Below are 16,791 nucleotides of genomic sequence, written 5' to 3'. Positions count from 1 at the left end.
TGAATCAGGTTCTGCTGGAGGTTTCTTCTTGTTAACAGTCTGTCTACTGTCATCACCTGCATGCCCAGTGTGAGGAACTGATACAAAAGTGAGGATTTCATGTGATCATGAAATGTTTGCACATGTTTTCTCAGGAGGATGGAAGGATTTCTGCAAGGTCAGTGACTGGGTGTAATCTGATAGATCAGGATGAATGTTTGTAACTGACTTTGAAGGATTTTAAATGACTAGATTGAAGTGACTAGATGTTTCTGTATATAAACTGGATGTTTATCTTGTAAAGTGCCATGAGAAGACATTAAATCAGTGCTATGTAAAGAAACTGACGTAAAACCAAACTGAATTGGATAAAGGTTGAGAGCAAATGTCAAGGCAATTATAAAGTTTGAATTTTGTCTTGGAATAAAAATAATATTTCTATAATCAGAACTACATTTTTATGTGTTCTATTACTTAAAAAGAATGTGTTAGCCAGGTCAGAACTCAAAGACAATTGAGAAGGTCTGATTGGTTCACCTCTGAATACATTATTTAGAAATGACTGGGACTAAGATCAATTTGTGGATAAGATGCACATACAGCACAAGAAACCTGCTGCAAGCAAATCCTGAATAAATAAAAGTTGAAAAAATAAAGACAAAGGATAGCAGTGGCATGCCCCTTCAAGGTCCTTTGCCTCGGGCTGCAAAATAACTAAGTCCTCCTCTTCACCAGTCTGCCTACAACATTGTCTCATTTGTCCTAACAACCAAAGTACTGAGTACACTGGACTCGGACTTCTTTGCTGTTTATGGAAACATGAATTCTGCTTTCTACCAAAAAATCTAGAGGGAGAATGTTCGGCTGTCATTTGCTGACCTTAGTCTCAAGCAGACTTTGTTTTTATAGCAGGAATATGATCTGAAGGATCATATGAAGCAAACCAGCAAGTCTGCAGCTGCGGAGAAAACAAAATGACAAATGAACAGAACTGAAATGATGTGGTCTGATCTTAATTAGGTTATCTGTGTTATAAAGCCCTTCGATGTGGATGAATTAAAATAATTTGACCAAGAGGAGAGGTCGTAACTTCCTCCTTGTGACGTAAAAGACTGGCTGCTTTCACCAGCGGTGGTTAAGTTTAAGAGGAATTGACCTTTCCTGACTGGAAAAGGTCAAAGCACAACAAAAAGTTGTTGATTTTGGGAGTTTTTTTCTCTTTAGAAGCGAAATCATTGTTTAAAGAGTCCTTTTTGAATTTACTCAGGTTAAAATTTAAGTGCTTAGACTTTTTTACAAAGTGAATGTTTTCCCTTAATATGAGTTTATAGTGCACGCATAAATGGCTGTCACAGAGTCACTGCCAAAAAAAACACTAACTTAGTATTTCTAGATAAGTGAAATAAAACATATCCATTTGAGATGTCACATGGGATCTTTCTTATGCGAAACATTTAAATACTATGACGGATTAGGGCTTTTTATTATTAATTAAGAAATTAATAATAAAAAAAGAAAAAATAATGTTATAAAACTGCAAGATACAAGTTATAATATTCAGAGAATAAAGTCAAATGGGAATAAAGTCAAAATAATATGATAATAAAGCCATAGTATTATGAGAATAAGGTCAGATTATTATGTCTTTATTATTTTATTATTGTGATTTTTTCGACTTCACTCTCATACAACTATTCTCATAATTTTAATTAATTAATTGTTTTTTTTAGTATGGTCCTAATACTCCGTCAGCCAGCAGTACTATCAGCTAAAAGCTAGATAATAAAATGTACACAGAGTTACTTCTATATCAGCCTGTTTCTGTCACTCAGGATGTAAAGGTGTTCAGTTTCTATCAGCGTGAAAAAGAGAAAATTCTGCGACATAAAGCTGCTATATTTGGAAGTAACCAAATTACCTTTAAAGATAGAAAACGACACTGTAATAATCTTATCTATAGGATTCACATAGGATGGGGATTATCATCCAGCAACACATTCCAAGTTTGGCACAGACCAACAGCATCATGTTATTGCAGTACAACACTTAATATGGATGTAATATATATTTCAGTGTCTCTGTGGACAAGAGCGACTTTATGTTCTCTCAAGGTATTTTGACTCCCTTCTATCAGGTCAGAGTCAGGCAGACTGTGCTGCCTCTGGCAGATGAAAATATTGCAAACTTGTCTAACAGCTCGGAGCACACATCATGTAATATTCTAATTAAATGTGTTGCTGTAATCCTGATATAAAATTAAAAGAAAGATTTCTCTGGCGATGCAGTCATCCAGCCCGACTGTTGGTGCACCAACACATCACCTCTGTCACACTACCTACAGGCTCTGGGTATTTTTAGCGAGCGCTGAAAGATATATATTATACACGGATTTCACAACATAGCATCGGATTTCTTCTGCTCTTAGTGGCACGTTTAATAAAATCTATTGGAAGATATCAATTACTATTGTTATTAATCAATTAGAAAATTATCAACAAATTAATTGATTTACATTCAAATTATTAGATTAAAAAAAATTGTGTTAAAAATTATAGCAATGTAGATTTATTTTACTTGTTCAATCCCAAAATTCCCTTTATATAGATTGTGTAGATATTGATACACTTAGAACGATAATATATTTTGTCAGCATGTATTTATACTAATTTGGATTAATATGGTTCACAGCTAATGAAAACCTCAAATTTAGTTACTTAAGGAAAATTAATATTACATGAGAAAAAAAATGTTTTAAGACAGCAAAGTAATTTAGTTTAGTTTCTGATTTCTTTTTGAAATGTATTTTGTATTTGTGTTGTAGTTTCTCAACTATATCTCAAACAGATAATGTTTTCATATGCACTATATTTAGGTAAAAAAAAATGTATTGGTACACACATTTTTTTCTATCTTTTCTGTTTATTGTCATATGTTTTTAAACTTTTTTAGAGACATCTCTAATGTGTCTAAATACTATGCCAGGTTTTAACAGCATAATTCAATAGAAAAACCACAGAAACTCCCAACGGTCAGATATGTGATATAGCAAACTTAAATAAAAAAATATATTGTTTTATATTTATTTGGTGTCAAACTGATCATAAAATATGCAGTATCGCTCACATCTAGCATATTATGAAGCCAAGAACTGCGAGTCTAGGCCCATATCAGAGTTTTTGGGTTACAGCCGCCGCATTCCTTGTTTTACACATCAGAGGTTGTACTGGACAAAGGTGAAGACGGACTGAAATGTTTATTTATTTATTTCATGTTGACTTTATTTATTGCTACAACATCGACTCCATGCAGCGTTCAGTTGATGCAGTAATTTATGCAATCGTATAATATCATATGTCGTTGATTGCATACAGCATAAGATTGCATTCTTATTTATCAAGATGCACCTGTACACTAAAGTCGTCCTACAAAGTCTCCAGAAGTAGAAGGACTATTAGAAATCACATCTGGCACACTGTGATACAGACGTTAAATTTAAAGTTAGAGGGAAAGCTTTTGGGTGTTTTTACTCTGGAGAAGAGATACTTATTTTTCTAAATTTTCGATCTAAATTTATGCAATCAAACAGAAAAGGTCAGAAACAGAAATATTAGAAAGGCATGGATCTCCTTCAGCTCTTTCAACTCCATATTACATAAGAAATGAATTCAATGTATTTTTCCCTGTAGAAATTCTCCTCCAATATTATTTATTGGGTTGGTGACTAAAAACTGACAATTCAGAGACTTAAAACTAACAAAAAAATCTAAATTCTGACCCAGAATTGCAGCATTGTTTATTGACTGTTGTAAAAGAAACAAATATATTGGATGAAAGCTGACTACGTCTATAAAGAGAAAAGTTGCAACCGAATACTGGCAGGCCTTCATTCACACAAGGTAGAGAGTTTATGGATAGATTTTAAGTGATCAAAGTCGTCACTGCAGTGCTGCTGATATAGAGAAAAAGCCCTGTCACTTTCCCAGAAGTTTTCCTGTTTTCCATCCAAAAGATGCTTCAGCTCATCCTTGTCAGCGCTCGGTTGCCTTAAAGTTCATGACTGCTAAGTTACATTGTTCTTGAAGTTCCCCAGACGCAGCTGCTGAGGGTTATCAGAGCGAGAAGAAACAGGCGCAGCACATGACCCCACGCTGAGCCGAGGGCGCCGTGTTAAAAAGCTGCAGTCTCTCTGAGGAAGGTGCAGTCTGCGCTATCGAGCTGCTGTCAGCTGTGGCTTAGTCCAGAGATTTGAGTCTAAGTTGTTACAAGTGGAGTGTTGAATCAACACCCTGTATGTTTGAGACTCTTATTTTGAAGTAGCAAACGAAGCAGTCCTTAAATTGTCTCTTTTTTTTACTTAAAATGGGCAATTCCTAAAAATGACACCGTTTTGTTTAAGCATCCAGCAGAATATAACGACAGATAGAAGATGTGTCATAGCTTTCTATTGATGCTAAGATAAAGGACTTTGTGTTTCTTTCCAAAAAGTCTGGACTGCATTTGATCATTTCGAGTAAAATATCTAACATATTTAAATTGATTAAACTTAGACTAGCTAATTGTACATTGGGATGCTTAGCACACGGTTTGGTATTTAGGAAACCTTCATTGTACTGTATTTATAAAAAAAAAAAAAAAAAAAAGAATAAATCTCCACCAGAATAAGCCACAAATAAACAATGGCTGAAAGAAGGTTGTCAGTAGAGCTCGTCTCATCCAAGTCCCGACACTCTTGGTCCGACAGACTTCCCAACATAAACTGTCGTACGTTCTCCACAAACAATTGTTGTTGTCAGTTGTACTTTTTTTTATTCGATTGTAATGTGTTTATGAGATTATTACTTCTGTATGCAACACACCGACATCAACGTTGTCCTTCTGCGCACTTTGCAGTCGTATTCAACTCACTCAGAAGTCTGCATGATACTGCATTGTTCTGAAGAATGACCATGCTAAATAAATAAATAAATATATTGGAATTTAGCATCAAAACCTTCTGTATGAGTGCAGCTATTCTTTCCTTCATGTATTCTCCATGCTCTTGTTGGGCACTGTGAGAGCAGTTCTAGCTGCTATGTTTGAAGTCATTGGATGTAGTGCCAGTGAAAGGTTTTCGTCACAATTACAGGTTACTTTACTTGTCATTTGGTGTGCTAAATAGTTGAAAGAACCAAAAGCGCTCAGGAAGAAAACCGCCTCGTAGGCCGTTACCATACTGAGATCCAGAAGTGACAAGTTGAAGATATGAGAGAGAAAAAAGCTGATATAAGACTCCAGGGACGTCCATCAGCTACACGCGGCTTTTGAAGCAACCTTGGCTGTAAGATATAATTGACTTTAGTGATGGAGGATATTTTCAAGCCCTAAAAAAAATCATTAGAGAACACATTTCCAATCCTTCAGAGTTTCTTCATGCAGCTTACATTCAAATGTTATATTAAATTGCTTTTTTCACGGTGGCTGATTCAACCTCACGTATTATTGTGATTTTCTTAGCTCTATAGCATGTTTTATAGTGCTCCCTTCCAAGTAAGCGGGCGTCAGACAAAGGCAGCAGAGTTAAAAGAGGATTTTTCTCTTCCTAAAGTGAGGGAAAAGCGAAGCAGTCTGGCAGTGTGGCTTCTGTGAATGTGTTTGATTATGCATTTCTAGCACTGGCCCCACATTCACGCCTACATATTCTATTCTGCCTCGATATCACCGGATGTCAAAGCACACACACACACACACATTCACATGTAGAGTCCTTTTTTTTCTTTCTTCATTCCACCTACCTTCGTCCCCATCATTGGCACTAACTGTGAGAATGGCAAAGCCCACGTCAGCGTCCTCATCCACATCAACTTCATAAGACGCCTGTGCAAACACGGGCTTGTTATCGTTCACGTCGCTGATGAAAACGCGAACATATGCTGTGTCTGAAAATTTAAAAACGTACAGAGAGAGAGAGAAGGAAGAGAAAGGCAATTAAAACCAGAGGTTGCTCCTATTCTGTCAACGTTAACATGAACATCTGTTTTTTTTTTTGTTTTTTTCCCTCTTGGAGCAGCATTTTAGTCGCTTCGATGGAGAGAATCAACAAACCGGAACGCATACAGAAAACTGGTGATACTTCTGCAAACACATAAATCTTCTCAGCTATCATTTTATACCACTTTTAAATATTTTTTACAAAATGTCTCAGTTGATTTTGACAGTTGTGCTGCAGAATTCTTTTTCTTTTACATCAACATCCAACCTAAGGGAAGTGAGCTTCACAGGGAACCCGATCAGTCAGGGATCAGGGCGACGCTCGGCGCAATTCAAGACACTACGTGTGCTTCCTTTGATATCTGTATCAAAAAGTGCAAAACTTGCAAGGCAGTTTTGAGACTTAGATTAATTATTTACCCCAGGGTGGAGTCGGTACACAGTTCATGGAAAAAAAAAAATAGTAGAGGCATGTAGTCTTAGAGCTGCACACACCACCAGAGCTCTGCACATGTTTAGAGAGGTGGGCAGCAAAGGGAGATGAATGCAGGAAGTGACCGAGTGGATTTCAAAGCTATAGTTTCTCTGTGTTTTCAGACAAAGCACCCAACTCCATCCTACAGTCTCGGTCTTCGGCAGAACTTCCTGCCAGCAAAAAACGTCTCATCAGGGTTGTTTCTGTGAAAACATGACAACTCACTGTTGTCTCTTGTCTATGTCTGTGCACTTAGATCTGCAAAGCAAACACAAAGTATTCAAGTGCCTTCCTTTCCTGCATTTGTTCTTTTTTTCCCCCCACACACACACACGCACGCACACACACCTACACACACAAAAATTTCACACAAATAAGGTTTGAATGCGAAACCCAAAGCGAGAGACAGGCCAAGATCAGTTCATAGATTTAGAAAGGAAATGTCAAGATTTTTCACCAGCATTCTGGGACTACAGTTTAATTAAGCTGCATGTTTGAACAATTACAGGTCGTAAGTCAAAAAGATTAATTTCATTAAATAAACTGTCATTTTGTTTCCTATATTATATTATATATGCATGCTGAAATAAAGAAAACCCAATGGTATGCAGGACTAAATGGGGGGAAATGATGGGATTTCTGTGAAACCATAGCTGCATTTCTCTTTTGAATATTCACAAAGCAATTGATATTCTGTTTATCTTTAAAAAAAGACTCACTTTTCTATCTGTGGTGTTTCCATGAAATAAGAAATGGAATTAAAATCACCCCTGAATATGTATTTTCATGCAATGAGACATTTAAAATCATGGACGACAGATGTAAGCACTTCAGCAATATTCAAAATTTAGTCATGTCATAATCAGCCATCGGAGGAAACGTCAGGGTCTCACTGAGGCGTTGAAGCAGAAAGGCTTTTATACTTGGGAGTGGCTATGTATATTAGTGGCATTTAGGGAAAACTGTAGTCTTTGATTTGAAGAACTTTAGATTCAACACATTTGAACAACAAACTCAACTTTTGATGAACTGTGCGATGCTGTGAGAGCTCTAGTGGAGTCAGCCGTCAGTTCCTACAATTAAGCTGCTGCTCTGTACAAACTGGAGCGATGTGAAAAGTTTTTCTATTGCAGTTTTGTAAAATACACAAATGATTGAAAAACCATGCAAGAAACTTTCATCAGAAAAAAAAAAGATATATTTTTAAATTGCTGTCTTTCCATTAAGGACATTTATTTTCATAATTCCACTTTTGGTCAATTTTATGGTTGATGGAAACAAAGTTACTGAGTTCTGTCATATCATTAGGTTACCGTTTCATTTCAGTGTATTTACCTCTGAATAGTGAGCGCATTAGAATAAAAAGTGTGGACATAGTTTTCTGCTGCTTCAGGACCAGGGGCATTACTTCTGACAGGACGTCTGGGAATGTCCTTTCAATACTCCAAGTGATCAGATAATCATGAGCCCAATAAATCAGAAAGTAGGTTAAACCATCAGTTTCAATTACAGTTCAAACATCTTGCATGCCGAGACAAATTAACACAGCATCTTCAAATTGAATTTCATCTGATCGCTCTCTGTATCAACCTCAAATCAATCCAAGCTACCAAAATAAAAAGAAACAAAGCAGCAATGTTTGTGAAAATTAGGAATCCTTTGGTCAAAACTATTGTGTCAATCATGGTCTTAGCCTCTCACAGCTGTGGATGTTGCATTCCCTCATCCAGAAAGCTCATCAACAGCTGTTGCCACTGGCAGTTGAGATCTGGCAGACTGGGACAGAGTCGGAGTGACATTTGAGTTAATTTAACACAAGTCTGACTGTCGAGAGAAGAAAGACCCAGCGAACTACTGAAGGACCTCACGCATGGTCCCCATACATCTGTACCAGGATGCTGGAGGAGCAAGGCATGCAAATGTAGAACATAATTAGCTGCTACTGATGAGAAAGGGAAGAAGTAGCAGGAGGATGATGGTTTGTTTTGGTTTTTTTCCAGACAATATGCAGCTGACTCCACCAGCCTCTTACAGTATCACAGTTCATAAAGTTGTGTGTCATCCCAACATGTTAAATCCATCACTATTCTGTAAAATTATTGACTGCGATTTCCCCAAGTGCAGCATACATAACCTGTCCCAAGTGGGCAGGGCTAGTTGCTCCAATAAGACCCCCATGTCTTCTCAAATTACCACATAAATAAGCTTTTTCACATGTGATTTTAATTTTAAATCCTGTTTAATGGAAGCGGCACAATTGCAAAATTGACTTTTATTGACATTAGCAGAAAACAGACATAGACTGGCACACATTTGTAACACAGCTGCACGGTATCCTTGTCCCATCACTGTCTTCAACACACCATGATGTTGCATCTCTGTAGCATCAGCAGGTCATGACATATGAAGATTCTTTGATGTTGAAACTCAGTAGTGACAACTCAGTATTGCACATGATGGACTTCTGCAGGATATAAACACTCTGCGTCTTACAAATGCTCAGAGGGAAACATGTAATAAACCCACAAAGCTATGGTAAAGCCCTGTAAATTATCCAATGCTGTCTGTGGAAGTACTGGTCAGAATGACACCAGTTTTTCTCTGTGGTGTCTGTTCTAACCAGCAACTGAATCATTAACACCAATAGTCTGCAGGTACAGCACTGATAAAAAAAAGTATTCAGTCTTTTTTCTATATCTAGATTTTTTGTTCCACCGCTTTTGTTGCTTTTACAAATCAATCATGGCTTTTTTTGGGCAAAAAATATTACAAAAAAAACCACCTTCAGTCAAAGTGAGAACTGATTTCTACAAAGAAGTAATTAACTGAACATATTTAACATAAAACAAGAGATTACAGAAATCTTTACCACCTTCAAAACAGCATGTAGGTGAAGCATTGTTGGCTGCAATCTGGGTAAATCAGTGTGGATTGGTCTATCAGGCTTGTACATATGGACTCTATTTTCCTCCATTCTTTCATGCAAAACCATTCAAGCTCTGTCATGAACCATGGGCATGTGGGGACGTGGCTCAGAGTCAGGCATAATTATTCTTCCTAAAATGAGCAGAAGTCAAAACAATTTGTTAATATGGATAGAAATTCAAACGTGCAACCTTTTTATTTTCCGCTGTCATTGATTCCTTTTCTGGTTCATTCTACATTCAAAACAAACCAAGAACAACATCAAATTACTGCCAGTGTCTCTGTAGTTCCTGCACTTCTTAATATTTAACATCTGTTTACACTGTTACAGATGCCACAATGAGCCAAACCTGAAGTGATATTAATAATCCATGGTGATTCATAAAAAATACAAACCTCTTTTTGAAAAGGAACTGATGCACTGCTACTACAAGAATGTGATGCAAGAATAATTTTCTCAATCATTTCAACCTTGTATTTAACCGAGAATGATCAAGAGACAACAAAAATATGAAGTAATATTCATTCTGACAGTGCTTGTAATATTACAGCTGAAAATAACTCTGTTCTTCAGAAATAAAGAAGCATTTTAAAAATGCCATAAAACATTTTTAACTGCAGCAACACACATGATTCTGCCAACCAGTCCCAGCAATCTGATTAGTATCAGACAAACATACAGAATCTTAAACATTTGCATGTCGGAGCATAAAAGTGCAATAATGGCAGACTTTATGAACTGGCTAACAACAGGATAATTAAGGTCGTGGAGTGATTTTGACTTTGGCAGCTGACTGCTCCACAGAGAGAAATAGGAACATTATGCTGTAAAAACAGATTAAATAAGGAGCTAACTTTTTATGTGCCCGAAGCCTGACACGTTAACAGCATGTCTGTTCTTTCAATTTACTTTTGTGTGTTCTTTAAAATACTTTTTGAAAATATTCATTCTTGTTACGCTTTCAGTCACACACATGGCAAAATACACATTGTTTACAAAGATGATAGTCAGATGACAAATGTTTGCATCAATCATATTTATGAGTCATATTTCATCTTACTAGATTGGAATCCTTTACTGGGTACAAAGATAAACTATTTTAATCAATAATACTTAAATGCATCAACTGGAGCTGTAAACTCTAAGGGATTTTATTTTTCATTTTCAAGATTCTGTAAATTTTGAAGTATTTCATCTTTGCTTCAGGTCAGAGGATAAATATAATGATTATTATTCTTCCAAATGAACTATTTTCATAAAAGTGCATTTGTTGTCAGGAGCTATTTTCCAGGTCAGTCCCCTGTTCTCTAAATTGTTACAGTTCTTTGCAGAAGGCCGGCAGTACACCCTTAATAACAGATGTAATGGACCTGGAGTGTTTTCTTTGCCTCTGGCAGCTAACTGAAGTTAGCCAGAACTTCAGTTTGCCAGCTAAGAAGTTAGCTGACAAACTTCTTATTGAAGATAGCTAGCTAGCTTACACAACATGTGTGTAAGTGTGGTTAGTACTTCCTTTGTAGATTCTTTTTCCAAGGAATGTTAAATGAAGGATAATCCAGCTAATAGAGGTCTTGAGTGAGTTCAGTTCAGGTAGCTGCGCTACAATGCTAGTTTGCTATGTGGCATGTTTCTCCTCTTGGAAAGCCTTTTTTTCCCCCACACATCAGTAATTGTGTTGTTCTCTCTTAAGTCTCTCCCCATCAACTTCTTCATGTTAAATCCTAAAGATACAATTTTGTTTCTAAAAAAATAGTAACTTTGTTACAAACAAAGTTACAATTCGTTACACTTGTAAACAAATTTATTGAGAAACTGATTCAGAAACAACTCTATGGGGTTAAATATCTACTTTGAAATGTCTTCAATACAATATTTAAACCATGATTCCAACCTGAAAATGGAAACCACAATTTATTTCAGTCATTTCCCTTCTCTGCCACCACTTGTACAAAAACCTTTACTGGATAACAAATCTACAAACAGCTTCTAAAGCTGCGCAAGTTAACTTTTACTTTTTCTCCACCAAACTGTTTTGTACTTCAATTTAGTAGAAACTCTTCTTTTCATATATGTTTTCTGGCAAAAATAACATTTTTAAAATATTTTTTTCTATTGTGTCACATTTATTAATGCAAAACACAAAACAGTGCATATGTTTTATAATGGAAAGAAAATGGTATGTGATGTCACTGTCATTTCTTCCCATACTAGTAATAATCTGCAAGTGTGACATACATTGATAGGCTCACATCCTGAGCCAAACTGAAATTTTCACCTACACGTGTTTGCAAAAATAGCATAAGTTCTGGTAGAAAGGAAGAAAACCTCAAACATACATTTCTTGCCTTGCCATGGATTTTCAGACGGATTTTGATCCAGACTTTGACTGGCTCAATGGAACACATAAATATGCTTTGATCTAAAGCATTTCATTGCCATAATGGCAATGACAAGTAATTAAGGTGCAACTAAGAAATTAATCTCTGTTCTGCTCAGATCTATTCGGCTTCTAACATTTTTTCCTCCAACACGGCATGCGCTCTTTGTGTCCTAAATCACCTGAAAGACTTGTGGAAAACTGCAAGAAGGCTTTCTTCTTTCCAGTCTTCCTACTGGAAATGTGTTGAGTGGCCTCACTATCAGTAGGAACCACACAAGTTGTAATCCTGAACAGCCGTGTCTTGGTAGGTTTTTCACAGTTTCGAATGCAGCGATGCCTGACCGCTTTGGAGATCACAATCAAGGAAGGTTTTGGCTTTTGGTTTTCCAACATTCTTTTGTAACAATTTACACAATTCATTACCCACTTATCTATTTTTGGTGAGATATTACAGGATTTTTTTAACCTATCGATATTCACTGGACCTTTGATCCTCCCGTACTTGATATCTTTAAGAGTTCTGCTGCCACCAGTAAGAAATGATGATTTTCAAATAAAAAAGAAAACACACAACTGATTTTAACATTTGATGGATTCGTGCTGAAAATTGGTAGTGAAATGCAGTCCTTAAGTAAAGTTGTCCACATTCTGCTTTGATTAACGCCCAACAAAGTCTTTGGTCTGTCTTGAGAAGAGATTTTTTTTCTACCATCACCTTTTCTTATCCATCCATCTGCCTCAGCAGCTGTTCTGTTTCTTCATCATCTCGCCATGCTTCTTGTCTACGTATGCATTTCATCTGGCAGCAAATGAGAGAGAGAGCGATACAGAAGAGGGGGTTCGGGCTGACATGCTGAAAGAGGGCGATGCCCTTTGGTTTTTGAGTAAAGAGATCGAGACGGAGCAGATGTGGGAAAAATAAACATTAACACTGCCTTCGATCGTGATTTGGAGGCTTAGATGAAGTCTGTAGAGCAGCTGTCTGCTGCATCGAGTTCTTCGTGTTGCTCTGTTTTTCAAAAGAAAAAAGCAATTTCCAAGATCTTGTTTCCTGTTATGAAAGGATTTTGAATTTGATGTAATAACATTTTAAATGCCATAACTTCCACAGCATACTCATAAACAGCAAGAAGCGTTTCTGTTTATGCATGTGTATGTCAACTTAACATGCAGCTTTACACAGAGAGACCTCCATGTTTGGCCATTCATTTTACCTTCCTAGGATTCATTTTGTCTGTGATTTTATGACTGAATTATGCTCAACCGCTGTAAGAGTATCCTTGGAGTAGTGTTCATAATTTAAAAATATGCCAAAAAAGACAGGAAACTGTGGCAAAATGAGTATCAAAAAATATGGAACTGTAATCTGAAAATTATTAGGAACCATACATCCTGGACTTTTACAAATAAAGTCTGCTTTTGAGTAAAAGTCACTAGACGGATGTGGTGCTATTTAATATAAAAGTAAGGTGGCGTTTTTAAAATATCAATACTGTGTGTTGTACATAACGTGTTCTTTTGTATTAAGATTTTGATATTATTGCCTCAAATAAATAAAAATTCAACTGAAATACGTGGTAAAATTTTTATCATTCCTGCAATCAGTCCTTGCTAAACATGACTGATGAAAAAAAAAACATGTGCCAATTTAGATAAGTGTGAACATTCAGTTATGGCTGTCTTCAATTGTAGGAATACAGAAAATGTATTAACGGTATCAATCGACTGACGTAGCACAAGATCAAACTACGTTCCTGGGACTCCATCTATGTCTCTAAGTCATGACTTGGACCGAAAGTTATAGAGCAGCCGTTTCATGAATGCGATCTCAGGCAGGGGATCATTTTTAGAGGAAAGTTTGTGTCCTCTCAGTGAAGTGAGTTAGAGGAGTGGCAGCACCATGAACAACATCACTTTCATCGGATCACAGGCCACACTGTGGACACTGCTGCTTTACAGTTTTTAACCCATCTGTTATTTCTTTTTTATTTGTTTCAGGATTTAAAACTTTATTGGACTGTTAATTGAATACTAATATCCTGCTTTGTCACAGTGGGATTTAAGTGATTATTATTTTCCTATTTTCTTGTTCACTAAACATCTGAAAGTGAAGCTGAAGTGAGCCCAGAGAAACCAGCGTCTTTTCTTCTGTAATAGCATTCAGCAAGAGGAGGAAACATCCTACATGGCTGCGGCTCCCTTCCCTGACAGATCCGCTTGTTACAGTGAAAAACATTGAGGACCCAGAAGAAATATGACTATTTAACAGTAAGAACAGTTTCAAAACAAACAAATTTTGCTCTCCGTGTCATTTTGATTGACAGTGGACTGTAATTCTCCACTGTCAATCAATATGAGCGTGTCTGTGTGCAAACTGCAGACAAAAGATCATGTAGAACCAGTCCTGTGGTTCTACATGGACTGTTCTGATAGCACAGAACAGGACTGGTTCTGTGCTACTACTGCTGAAAGAAATCCACAAGCCGTGTTGGGGACAGAGCAAACATACAAAAGAGGTTGCTAGATACGACCAACACTGAACTTGAAAATGCTGAAATGCTGAAATGCAGAGGACATTGTCCTGAACATTGCTGTGTCATTGCCAGACACATAGTAATGACCTAAGGTTGAGATCACACTAAACCTGTACTTCTTACAGAGAGGAAGGAACACTCCAGGTGTGCTTTTGATGAGGGAATAACATTATAACATGATGCAACACTTTAAAGAGTCAATTTATACATAATCAACAAAGATGAGCTCTAAAGTGTTGCTCTTAGTTACCAGAGTTGGGTTGTCCATGCTTTCCTGGTCGTGAAGACTCCCAGCCATCCACAGACTGAACTTCCAACAAGTACGAGCTTTTGGTCTCTCTATCAAACACAGCCTGAGAGTAGATGAAGCCCAGCTCCGAGTCGATGCGGAAATACTTGTGGTCCCCACTGCGGTCCTCCAGCAGTGAGTAGGAAATCTGAGAAGAAAGGTGGGAAAACAAACTTTGGGTCTGAAAAAACAATATGCATTTCTATGTATTTATTGTGAAAGATTGTACAGTAAAGTGAGCAGTTAACGTGTGATTTTTTTTTTTTACCTTCCCATTAAGGCCCAGGTCAAGATCATTGGCTGATACCTGGAAAATCAAAGTTCCTGATTCTGCTCCTTCAGTGACCGAGGCCTCATAGATGGAGGAAGTGAAAAATGGAACGTTGTCATTAACATCTGAAGATGAAAAAAGACAATTTTCCCTTTAAGTCAGAAAATGCTTCCAGATCAAACCTCTTAGAAGTGCATTCTTCCCTATAATGATTGACACTAAAACGTTTTTTTTTGTTAAATCAGTACACAGAAACTAGAGAAATGCTATTAATTAAAGTTTCACTGTTTGTCTATAATAAACCTTTATGCAGAAAAAAACCTTGTTTCCTAGTTACATAATTCCAGAATTTGAAGTGCCTATTAGCAGCTTTAGTTTTTAACTGATAGAAGTCAGACCATCAAGTTAAACCTCTCTACTGAAGACCAATAAGAGACGCAAAACAAGAGAAAAAGGTTTTCATAGAAATAAAAGTCCCATTTTAACAAAGCAGATTAATGTCCAAAAGCATTACAGCTTGTACTCAAAAAGTGCCACACATTAAATCTGCTGCTGCCTCATGAGTCTCTTTTCCTCCCATGTCTTCTGAGCAAATGTCTTAATCTATGAATAAAAAATTGGGTCTTAAATCCATTACAGACCTCCCTCTCCTCCTCAGAATAACTGCCTCTGGAGAAGTCAAAGAGCTTTCTTATTAAGACAGATACGGACGACAGGGAGGGCTAAAAGAGAAATGGGAAGTTAGAAGAGGGACAGTAGGGGAAGAGAGGGTCTGTGAGAATTAATTATTTCTCACTGGATTAAACAGAAATGTGACTGAACAGCGTGTGTGTGTGATTGTGTGTGAGTGCAAGCTTTATAGGAACTGGATGCAGGGGCACCTAGATGAAGTTTTGAAAGGTCAGGATTTCAAAACTTCACGTCAACAAAGTTAATTCAGATTTTCATGACTTAAAACAATGAAAATACACATAAATGGAACAGTGACCAGGGTGTCTGTATACATGGGCAACAGATCAGATGTGTTCTGAAAGGGTTCTGAGGTGAAGTTCTGATAGGGTTGCAGCTCTTTTGTTTGAGCTGCAACCCTTCTGTTATTTTGAGTTCCAACAATAATGGAGCCTGTGTTTTCCAATACTGATAAAGCACTACTTCCCCAACAAGATCACAGTAGCTGAGTTTCCATTACAAATTTTGTCAATATTTGCTAATGTCAGAAAAGAAACACATTGTCACAATTGTGGTGTTTCCATTAAATGAAAAACTGAAGAAAGATGGCAGATGAATACATTTGTTCACATGAACAATGCCATTAAAAAACACACCCTGGCATCATCGTCCTCCAAAATTCTGTTGTCTTCTTCGCAGTTTGCACCAGTGGCAACATCCGGTTGATCGTGTGCAAACAAAGTGTCTCCATCAAAATTTTACAAAATAAACCAATTTAAATACACTTCACCTCAGCAGAAAAACTTTTTATCGCAAAAACGAGTTTTTTCTGTAGTTGGAATTTTTACATTAGACAAATTTATTTTCAAAATGATACAGTCAATGGACCTGCAGCTACTGGTTATTAAAATAATACGTTACATTTGGGAAGAAGCAGACAGGAATGTACCTGTGACATTAACATAGACTGTGGTGAAGGCAGCTAATGGTACAGCTGCCACATTCTGAGCGCGAACCCGCAGAATAAAGTTCCTGGTGGTCTCATAGTCCAGGGGCTCCGCCACCAGAATGGAGGCTGAACCATCTTCTCGATTGGGAGTCAAGTAGAAGCGAACCGGCATGTTGGTCTCTGGGACCATTCCATCCTCCAAGTTGTACGTTACCCTTGGATCACCAAGAGGGGATGTGGCTTTGATGATCTTTATGGACCAGAAATGAGAAAAGAAGACGACAGCATTATCAGAACATGGCTTAGGTAGAATTATCCCCCCCTAAACATCTTACTCAACATATTAGGCCTG

The 16,791-nt window shown here is 37.1% G+C and overlaps 1 protein-coding gene across 1 annotated transcript in view; it reads right to left on the bottom strand.

Annotated features, from left to right (window-relative positions):
* Positions 1–16,791, bottom strand: part of si:ch211-186j3.6 (neural-cadherin) — a 295,346-nt gene that overhangs the window by 131,627 nt on the left and 146,928 nt on the right. Inside the window, exons 13-16 of the mRNA XM_055060057.1 lie at positions 16,440–16,689; positions 14,819–14,946; positions 14,512–14,698; positions 5,751–5,894 (exon numbers count right to left, since the gene is read on the bottom strand). Of these exons, the coding sequence (XP_054916032.1) occupies positions 5,751–5,894; positions 14,512–14,698; positions 14,819–14,946; positions 16,440–16,689 (709 nt within the window). The remainder of the gene's footprint in view (positions 1–5,750; positions 5,895–14,511; positions 14,699–14,818; positions 14,947–16,439; positions 16,690–16,791) is intronic.

Source organism: Poeciliopsis prolifica, unplaced genomic scaffold, assembly GCF_027474105.1.
Source record: "Poeciliopsis prolifica strain line A6 unplaced genomic scaffold, Auburn_PproV2 SCAFFOLD057, whole genome shotgun sequence".
NCBI classification, from domain to species: Eukaryota; Metazoa; Chordata; class Actinopteri; order Cyprinodontiformes; family Poeciliidae; genus Poeciliopsis; species Poeciliopsis prolifica.
The sequence above is the reverse complement of the archived record's forward strand: the minus strand, read 5'-3'. Positions and strand labels throughout refer to the sequence as shown.